Below are 11,173 nucleotides of genomic sequence, written 5' to 3'. Positions count from 1 at the left end.
TGGCCACAGCAAAAACAACTCAGTGTTAGTCCATTTGACTCGAGATCCTATGTATATAGCTCGGACTAGCCAGAACGCTCTCTCAACTCGAAATTAGCTAGAGTTATTCCCGTGGCTCGGATCTTCAGTGGACGACTCCGATGAGTTGACATTCACCTAACGCAAGAGCCACAAACCACCTATTGGCTCGAACTATCTAAATGCAGCTCGAAGGAGCCAATCTCCCCAAAATGCGGCACGAACAGAGCTTGGCTCTCTAATTGGCTTGGATAAAGTCGAATGGTCACGAGAATGGCTCGGACAGAGTTTACCAAAAGGAATATACAACTCAGAAGAAGCCAAACTATGGATAATAGGACTCGGATAGCCGAATGTCGGCCCTTCAGCTCAGATGGAACCGAAACATGAAGAATTGGGTTAAAAAAAAAAGGGGCTCAACAGTTTTAGAAGTCTTCGAACTTTGTAAACAAGTCTCAAAAAATTCAAAATCAAAGGGGAGGCAACTAATATACCCCAAAATATCTTCACTCAAAAGGAGGAATAGCTTCGATTCCGCCATTAAACCTCCTTACATAGCCAACATGCAAACTTTAATACATATACATTCATAGGAGGGAACCGTTACAAGACTACAATAAAAAATAAAAAATAAAAAACCATATAAATGCCCATAAAACTTTATAACCCCCATAAGCGCAATAATGCGCTCACTAATACCGAATCAATAAAGGGTCAACCTCCACTACTATAAAAAGGGATTTAAAGAAGGGGTAAGACATCTCACTCATACTCACTCTTTCTATTGTTGCAATTCAAAATATCTTATTAGTCCCTTACTTAAGCATCGGAGTGATCCTTCGGGGTACTCCTTGGGTCCTCCAAGTCATTTTTGCTTGAACTTTTTCAAGTTATCGTTATCGAGGATGATTCGTGAAGGACGTTCGATTTTCGGGTTGCAACAATTAGTAATTTATAACATGCTACTTATTATACTAGACTTGACATTGTATATGTAGCATGTGTTTCGGCTTGATATACTAATAGGCCCAATTAAGTAAATATCTTGTTGTATTTGAAGATTATATTGATACTAGTTGAAATGCGTTGTTTTTTTATTTATCACTGATTTACTACCTATATTTTTAGCTTGGAAGGCGGTGGTATATATAAATAAGCTCGAAATCTAAACATGGAAAATAATAGTATATTCATAAAAATGAATGTTGAGCTCTACTGTACCCCGTGAAGAAGCATAGGGACTTATATAATCCAAATTACTTGTGTAAGATATGATCAATCGTTCATCAGCATTAAGAAAAAGTAAATTAAATTAAATTATAAAATAAATAATAATGTTAAAAAAATAATTCCATGAACAAATTAAATGAAAACGCACTCAAAAATGTAATTTAAACTAAAATAAATTCTATTTTTCTATTATTAATTACAAGGCGCTCCAACCTCCTCAACTATCCTCCCCCAGCCTCTATAAAGCTACTGCTCCAGCAGAAGACCTCCATTATACGTATTCCTGCAACTCTCTCTCTCTCTCTCTCTCTCTCTCTCTCTCTCTCTCTCTCTCTCTCTCTCTCTCTCTCATTGAGATGGTGGTGTCGTCGTCGGCGGGGGAGGGGGAGGGGGGCGAAGTTATGGAGGTGATCGTGAAGATGTCGTCAACGGTGCCGTCCAGGGTGACGGGGGAGGACAAAGTGCACGAGTTCAGGAACATTGACCTTGCCATGAAGCTCCACTACCTGCACGGCCTCTATTTCTTTCAAAACGACGCCGTTCGCGGCCTCCACGTCAACGACTTCAAGGACCCCACCTTCCCTTGGCTTGACATCTTCTGCATGACCCCCGGCAGAATCCGCCGCCACTCCGCCCCCGACGGCTCCTCCTCCTCCTCTGGCCGCCCCTTCCTCAAGTGCAACGACAGCGGCATTCGCTACGCCGAGGCCCGCTGTAACTATGCTCTCCACGACTGCATGGCCGCCGTCGGCCGCGACCCTTCCCTTCGTTACCGCCTAATCGCCGGCGAACCTCTTGGCCCCCACCTGTTCTTCTCCCCTCTCATTTATTTGCAGGTAAGTTAAATCTGACAATATTTTCTTGCCCCTGAAGTTTGATTGAATCGTACTTTTATCTTTTCGAAATTTTAAGTTTAACAATTTAATCCTTAAGATTTCACTTCGATAAAAAAAATGTTTTATAAAAAAAAAAAAAAAAAGAAATTCACTTTTTTACTGTAAATTTTCTCTAGATTGTATACTATTAAAAGTGAATAATTGTAATTAAAAATTTCAAAAAATTAAATGTTAGAGATAAAATTATATTTCCTTTTCGTTGTTTTAAAAAAAGTTTTCAAGTTCTAAACAACCTTAAAATTTTAGTTTTAATTTCGATGAAATTCTTAATTAGGGACTTGAAATATAATACTTTGAGGACTAAGCTTAAATTTAATAAATTGAATTTCGACTCGTTTGCATGCTTTATTGTTTTTTTTTTTTTTTTTTTGTTTTTTAAAGGTAATGTTTTTCTTATACATTTTTTCTTATGTAATAATCAATGAAAAATGTGGATTATGAAAATAAAGCACTAATACCATTGCATATGTGACAAAGACACAATGCGATGATATTGATAACTTTTTCTTAAACAAAATGAAAGGAGATGATAGGAATGTGTTAATTAATAAATATTAATTTTTAAAAAGACATATTTAGGTATATTTAGTGTCAATTTTTTTTAATGCAAAAAATTTGACAAAAATTAAGGGCCCAGTTGGTATCATTGTAAAAAATCATAGAAATAGAAATGAAAAACTAAAAATAGAAACTAAAAATTTAAAATCAGTAACATGTTTGGTTAGTATTTATAAAACTAATACAAATTTAAAACTAAATTAAAAAAATTACATGTTTTAATATTTAAATCAAATAATATTAAAGTAATCAGTTTTAAGAAAACACTCTTTAAATCTTAGAAGAAGCGAAATCGATCTACCATTGTCATACACATATTATGTATGGGTGCTTATTAGGTGGCTATAAACAATTTTATCTGCAACTCCTTGCATTTGAATTAAAGATTTTGTTTAAGAAAAAACAAAAAGAAGATTATCAATTTTTATCTGCATCAAATGTTATCCCTAAACCCTTGCACCCTCCCCTTTCCCCCTCTTACCCAATTCCATGCATGTCTCATTTAAGTGCCAAAGTTAAAGTCTTTTGGAAGATGAAAAGGTAAATCTTGAATTTTCTCCCTCACTCTTCAACTCCCATGATTTCACTTCAATACAATCTATTCCTAAGATTAAACATATATGTGCAAAAAAGAAAAACAAGAGATAGACCCTTAGTTTGCCTCTTCCACATATATGATTTCAATATATATTACAAAATATACCTTTTCATTATTCTACTTCTCTCCAAAACCCATAATATATATGATGTGCAGTGTATGACTGCATCATGGACCACATCCAAATTACAATTTGGGTGGCACATTCAATATAGAGGACAAAATAGTTGGTGAGAATTGAATTAACATAAGGTCCCTTTCAACTTCTCAACCCATGAGATTTAATAGTATTCATGACCCATCTACTCCCATTTATGGACACCTATTGCCCCCCACTTGGAAATGGATTCCTTTACATTAACATTTTTCGATCTTAGGCTATGTTTAATTGATATTATGTGTTATTTGAAGTTGAATTTGAGCTTAGATTAAATGTAATATAGAATTATTGTATTTGTCGTTGGAATATATATACCCAGATCTAGATTTAAGATTTGAATTCTAAGTTTTCATGTATGAGTTAAGATTAACTTGTTTGTAACTTTAGAACATTAATAAAATGAAATAAAAAATAAAGAACTTTATTTATTTAGTTTTGTGTTTACATTTCTATTGCAACTTAAAAGAAAACATTAAAGAAGAAACAAAGTTTGTTTGGGTTTGAATTTGTGAATTTATACACAATTTAATATAATTTTATACTATATTTTATTCAAATTTATATAAAGTGGAATTCACGGTACAAACTTGAAGCCGCCAAATACAACCTAAAAAAATTTATTTTAGTAATATAATAAATATTTGTTTATTAGTTTATTTTATATATATATATATATATATATATATATATATATTTCACTTTCTTGAATAATTAAGTATTAAATAAATTATTTTAAAATTATTTTAGTAATATTTTTCAAGTTTCAAAGTCGAAAAAAGTGTTTGTTCTTTTCGTCCAGTCTCTACCAAACAAGAAAAATGCAAAGCAATGGAGTCATCTCTCCTTCCCACATCCATTTCTTTTCTTTCTCTTTTATCTTCCCTTCTCACCAACCAAACAGCCTTGACTTTTCCGATTTGCGCATGCAGATCACATGGTTCAAATGCGGAGGAGTATCTATGGGGCTCAGCTGGGCCCACATCCTCGGAGATGCTTTCTCAGCCACCACCTACATGAACCTCTTCGGCCAATTCATTTCCGGGTACCATCCCGAGTGGACTCTCCGGCCGTCAATCACCGGACAGTCCAAATCCCACTCCCCAGTTCACAAGAATCCGCTTTCCGTGAAACGGGTCGACCCGGTGGGGGACTGTTGGGTAACCGCCAATAACTGTAAAATGGAAACCCACTCCTTCCATGTCACTGCCACGCAGCTGGAAACATTACAGCAGCCAAAGATTGGTGGACCCTTTGAGATCCTCTCCGCCGTGGTGTGGAAATCTCTGGCAAAGATCCGGGAAGATTCGGGTCCCCGGGTCGTGACCATTTGCGAAAGCAATTCCCCGGACAGGGAAAATGAAATTCCTAGCAATGGGCAGAGCTTGAGGGTGGTGGAAGCTGATTTCTCGGTTGGGAAAGCCGATTTGGCAGTACTGGGAAAGCTGATTTCCGAGAAAAGGGCGGATGAGAATTGCATGATAGAGGAAATGATGGAGAGGGAAAATGGGAATGTGGATTTGGTAGTGTATGGAGCCAACTTGACGTTTGTGAACTTGGAAAATGCAAAGGTTTATGGGATGGAAATAAGGGGGCATAAGCCAGTTCTGGCCAGTTATTACTTTGATGGGGTTGGTGATGAGGGGGTGGTTTTGTTGCTGCCGATGCTGGAAAACGGGGAGGGCGGTGGCGGCAGCGGTTGGATGCTGACTGTGACCCTGCCACAAAATCAACTGGCAGAGCTCAAGGATGAACTTAAGAGGGAATGGGGTATTAATTGAAAGAAAAACGTTGAAGGGTGTGGATGGCGGTAACTTATTAATTAGTTTTAAGTGTTGGATTAGAAATAAGATGTTGTTACTTGTTTGTCAGATTGACTCTTAAAATAAATTAATTATGGATAATTTATTTGGCTAATTTATTTATTTATTTTCGTGTATGTTGAAATGCGCACCGAAGATATTACATGTACGCTCCAAAATTCTAGAAGGATAATGGGGGAGATATGGGTAATTTTCTAAGAAACGTTAATTTACTTCTTTTATTTATGACTCGGAAAAAAAATCAACCTTGTTTTTAAAATTTGAAGCTAAAGAGTATTTTAGCAACAACAATATTAAAAAGTGCAAAATAAAGGTTGTCTCTCCTACCTTAATTAATAGTGTGTGTGTATGTGTGAATGTATATACACATACATATGAGGTGGTGTGTTGGTGTGTGCTTCAAAACTTTACTATCTTTTTGTAACAACCAAAATATATATATATATATATATATATATATATTATTAATTAATTATTATTAAGAAAATTAATTAAATTAGGACATTTGAGGATTGTTAATTAATTAAAAAAATTAATTAAATTAGGAAATTTGAGGATTGTGGGTATATATATATATATATATAAATATATATATATATAAGTATATATATAAGTATATAAAAAGTATAAAGTAAGGATAAAAGAAAGAAAAAAAAAAAAAGAAACTTAGTGCTTAAGTTCCTAGAGTGAGCAAGAGAGGAAAGAAGAAAAAAAAAACTTCTCACGCTGAGCAGAAAAGGAAGGAAAGGGAAAGAAAGAAAAAAAAAAAAAAAAAACTCTCTCAGCTCACGCTCTTCACTCCTCCTCTCTTTCGTGGCGGATTCTCGCCCAATTGAAAATCCAAAAATACCACTAGACTCCATTCTCCGCCAACAACATATCTACAGAAGTAGATTTGTCGTAGAAGTAACGTGGGCATATCTCTTGGGGAAAGGCAAATTCTCATTCTTGTCTCAATTTTTCTTAAATTTTAAGTCAAATTGACGATTGAACACCACCACGAGAATCTAGAGATGATTCTTTACAAATCTAGCGGAGCGGATTTCTCGTGGAATCGTTGTAGGAATAACCACAAAACTAGGATAAATGAGTTATTTAAAAATTAATTATTATTTAATTAATGCAAATTAGGAAAGGTTAAAATAATATTTTATTGGAGTTGATTTTATTGAATCAAGGTTCGGGTGAGCGTCACGAGTATAATTTGGGGAGCCTTGTAGGCATGGTTCAGGGAATCAAGTAAGGGGGAATAAAATTATATCAGTATTTTATTAAGATGAACCGGTTATTTACGAGCATATGAAATTTATTATTTATCTGTATAATTTTTAGAACCATCTGAATACTAGAAAATGATGATTTTATTTAAAGTTTATATTTGCGATAATTGCATATGATAATAAATTCATGTGACATGGGAACAATTTTTCCTATTCAATTGAATATGAATTACTGTAGTATTTGGATTTGCATGCGGAAATGTATTGATCTGTTAGACTACTGTGTGGAAATGTATTGATCTATTAGATACCTGTGTGGTAATGCATTGATGCGTCTGTGTGAACTAACTGGTGTGATTATTCGTATGCATCTCAATATAACGTTGGCACGAGGAGGTTGTTATATTGCCTAGATATAAATCATGATATGACGTTGGCAGGTGAGGAGCCCATCATATTATCATTTATATGGGGCAGGACATTGGCAAGTCAAGGAGTTTGTTCTACTGATGTACGACGGGTAGGTCATGGGGATTGGATACTGGTAAATAGTGGTGTTTGTGTGGGCCACATGTCGCAGAAGTTGGAGTGGTGCCTGTGTGGGCCACGTTATATCCTGTGTGGATAATGGCGCAAGTGTGGGCCATGTTATGCATCCTGTATGGATGGTGGCACCTGTGTGGGCCATGTTATGTACCCTATGTGGGTAGTGGTGCTTATGTGGGCCACGTGTAGATAAGAAGTACGTAGGTGCCTGTGTGGGTCACATACTGATATGTACGCAGTTGCTCTATGTGGGTCATGTACTGAGGTCATTGGAAGATGAAGTATAAGATGCATGATTCTTGTGTGGATGTGTTGTGCACGTGTGAATTTAATTAAAACATAATAATAATGGTATAACATATTGTGATGCATGTGTGTGCATGCAGCAAGGTAAACATACCACCGGGGGCTTGCTGAGAAAGGCGAGTGCTCTGCTAGGTAGTTTCTTGGTATTAGTGCAAAAGGGATGCTACTTGTATGGGCGGGTAGACATCCCGATTCCTGGAAACCTTCGCCTTTAAAATAATAAAGATGTGTATACTGGCAGCTAGGTGATTCTTCACCTGAGGGCTTACTGAGTAAGGTGAGTGCTCTAGTAGGTAGTTTTTAGTATTAGAGCAGAGGGAAGCTACTTGTATGGGCGGGTAATCTTCCCTATCCTCGGGGATGTTCGCTTGCATAAAAATTATATACTTGTGCATATTAGATGTGTGTATGATATTAGATGTCGGAAATGTTATTAATGGTACATTTTCTCAGTTGTTATTGATATTGTGTGAGAAGCAGTTTATTTTGATATATAAATATTAAAACTCATTTGTCACACACTGTTATAATTTATTCCACCCTTACTGAGAGGTGTCTCACCTTAGTGGATTAACAACTTTTCAGGTTCTTCTGGAGATCGAGTTTAAAGGCTTAGGCTGAGATTGTATTTGGTGGTTTTTTTTTTTGGGTATTGTGATATACTAGTATATATACAGATATATATTTGTACTGGGTTATGTTTAAATACTGGTTGTGGATACGGATATCTGGATGTTGTATTGTTCGTTTTTGGGCTGTTATATAGAACTATGGTATTTATTTGAGGTCATTTATTTATATTCCGCTGCGTGCATGTTAATTATGGTATCAGGTACAGGTGACTGGAACACGTGGCACTTGGGGCCCACTTGGCGGGTTCAGGGCGTCACACTTTTACAGTAACTAATTCACTTTTCCTATTTGGGCTCAAACTACTTGAGTCATCCCTTCTTTATCTTATCTTTTGTCGGAGTTATACCTAACTTACTGAAAATGTATTCATTTATTAATTTTTATCTTCTAATGTTACATCACTCAACCATCTTAACATTGTTATCTCGATAACTTTTACTTTTTGGATATGTTGTTTCTTAGTCACCCAATATTTTGATCTATATATCATTGTTGGTCTTACAACCATCCCTCAAAACTTTCCGTTTAATTTTAAGGGTATTCTTCAATTACACAGCATACTCAAAGCACTTTATTTTATCCAACTTGTTTTAACTCTATGCATTACAACTTCTTCAATGAGAGGTTGTCTCTCTTATAGTCCAAAGCACTTCTATAACGCCCCGAACCCAAAACTAGGGTCCGGAGTGTTATTTGAAATATAACTCCGATACCACCTGGTGACGCCCTAAACTCACCAAGTGGGGCTCAGGTGCCACGTATTCCATTTACTTGAACCTGGCTCTATATCAGTTACGCAGTGGAAATAATCACAACTCCTCAATAAAATACCAGAGTTTCTACATCTATACAACCTCAAAAGTAACCAACATCCAATATTCACAAATATTCACAACTCTAACAACATAAATATATTACAACCCCAAAAATTATAACCAAAGTTTACACCCTCTCTTTCTTTCAAAAATGCTATACCAACCCCGAGCCCTCTAAGTTTGATCACGCAAAGGTCCTAAAAAAGATAAAATTCAACTATCAGGTGAGACACATTTTAGTAAGGATGGAACACATTAAATCAGTGTGTGACAGTCATGAGGTTTAAGTACAACATATATATATATATATATATATATATATATATATATTCAATATTTTCAAGTGAAACCACAATTATGAAATCATTCTCTGTTTTCACTCAAACACATGTAAGGTATTTTACCAACGAAAGTTCTCAAGGATAAGGATGATTACCCACCCATACAAGTAGCACCCCTTTGCTCAGATACCTTAAGCAACCTATGGTCACAACTGAAGCATATCAGGGGACTTATCTTACTCAATAAGCCCTCAAGTGGTTAGTTTATCTCGTACTTATGCATTCACACAAAAGTTTACTAGCAGAAGTTCCTAAGAATAGGGAATATTATCCGCCCATAAAAGTAGCTTCTCTCTGCCATAATACGTTATGCAGTCTAATGTGGCTACATCTGATACCTATTAGGGCACTCGCCTTTCTCAACAAGTCTTCGAGCAAAAAGTATACCTTGCCCTAAATACATGTAATACTATATTTAATACTAATAATACTTTACTACATTACTCTTTATGTTGTTATCTCTATGTCATTCATTACATTCACATCCATATTCTATATTTCTCATTTATGTATTCATGTCTGCTTTCACGTATTCTATTTTCATGTCATTTCCATCTACTGTTCTTATATCTATTGCTTCCATATCTGCTATTTCCATATCCGTTGTTCTCATATTATCCATGGTTAAACTTACAATTATGCGTTCAGAACCCTTTATACCGGTGATAATCATAGTCATGTTTCCACGCCATGATGGGTTGTTGGCCTTACAAGGCTTAACATCCTATTTTGATGCTAACAAATAAGTGAAACTTAACATATTTGGTTAAGTAATGACATTTCAGGACACAACCATGAGAAAGCAAGTTCAAGTATATAGAAGGATTCATGAAAGCTTATACTTCAAAGAAGGATGATAACATAAAGTTTAAAGCATGGATTCAAGGATGACTTATTAAAGTTTGAAGAATATGAGAGCATGGATGTTAAAGAACTTAAAGTATACCAAAGCTTAAAGCAAAGAGAGCTTAAAGAAAAACAAGCATGAAGACTAAGTACTTAGAATGGCAAATGTCCTAAAGAAGTCTTTATGTAAGTGTTTTATATTTTAAATATCTTTTGAAATATTTTTGAAGCTCATTAGGATGCATCATAGACTTAGAGACCTATTTTTAACCCTGGAAAATGATTTTGAAAAAATACATTTGAATCTTTCAAATAACAAGGGTTTAAAAATAAAACAAATGAAAGTTTTTCAGAAAATTAACTGGTCAGCTGACCGACTAGAATACACTGATTTTTTCTACCCGACTGACAAACATATCTGTTAGAAAATCTGCATAGTCGACTGACCATTTTGGATTGAGATCAATCAGCCGACTGACAAGTCCAGTCGACTAACTCCTTTTGAACTGTGTTTAGTTAGCCGACTAACAATTCCTTGGAAATTATTTCTAGCAAATAGAAGGGTCTCAGCCGCCTATCCAGCCGACTGACTCTGAGACATGAACTACCCAGTTGCTTGTCCAACCGAATGACTCCACGAGATTTTAAATTTTGAACCTCAACGGAAAAATTCTAAAAATTAGTTTTTCAAAAGTGAACGTTATAAAAACTTGGTAGACACTCCAAGTAACTTGGGAAACAAGGAAACTAATCCTAAAAAGTCTATAAATAATCTCTTAATCCCAAGAAATTTATAACCAATGCAATCACACAACAGTCTTGTATTCAAACTCTCAATCTCTCTCAAAGTTTTCTATTACTTATACTCTTGCTGGGGGAATTCATATGAATTGCTATTGAATCATCAACCTACGATTCTCATACTGAGTTTTCTTAATCACTAAAAAACCCTTGGTGATCTCTACACTTGAGTTTCAATTCTATATCATATTGATATTTAAATTCTTGAAGTACATAGTGCTGAATTTGTACTAATCTGCTCTGTTTAAGAGTATTCTTGTACGTAGTGTTTACTTCATATTTTTTGTAGTTCTTCGACAATTCAAGGTGTTCAAATCGTTGACCAAGTGTGGGGTATCGCTTGGAGAGGCGGGCTCTAGCCTATTGAAGGAGTGACCTAGTGAGG

At 35.4% G+C, this 11,173-nt stretch overlaps 1 protein-coding gene across 1 annotated transcript; it reads left to right on the top strand.

Moving 5' to 3' along the window:
• The first annotated feature begins 1,477 nt into the window (after positions 1-1,477).
• Positions 1,478-5,374, top strand: LOC131162499 (protein ECERIFERUM 2-like). Its single transcript, XM_058119055.1, has 2 exons — positions 1,478-2,084; positions 4,390-5,374. The coding sequence occupies exons 1-2, from the start codon at positions 1,605-1,607 to the stop codon at positions 5,236-5,238; spliced, it is 1,329 nt and encodes a 442-aa protein (XP_057975038.1). The 5' UTR covers positions 1,478-1,604; the 3' UTR covers positions 5,239-5,374.
• The last annotated feature ends 5,799 nt before the right edge of the window (positions 5,375-11,173 follow it).

Source organism: Malania oleifera, chromosome 8 (genome assembly GCF_029873635.1).
Source record: "Malania oleifera isolate guangnan ecotype guangnan chromosome 8, ASM2987363v1, whole genome shotgun sequence".
Lineage (NCBI taxonomy): Eukaryota > Viridiplantae > Streptophyta > Magnoliopsida > Santalales > Ximeniaceae > Malania > Malania oleifera.
Note: the sequence above shows the minus strand (reverse complement) of the source record. Positions and strands in the feature narration are given on the sequence as shown.

Excerpts from the sequence above, each read along its gene's own strand:
- LOC131162499 (XM_058119055.1), top strand. The coding sequence starts at position 1,605 with ATGGTGGTGTCGTCGTCGGCGGGGGAGGGGGAGGGGGGCGAAGTTATG. Across the intron at positions 2,085-4,389 it reads CCCCTCTCATTTATTTGCAG|ATCACATGGTTCAAATGCGG; the intron begins GTAAGTTAAATC and ends TTGCGCATGCAG.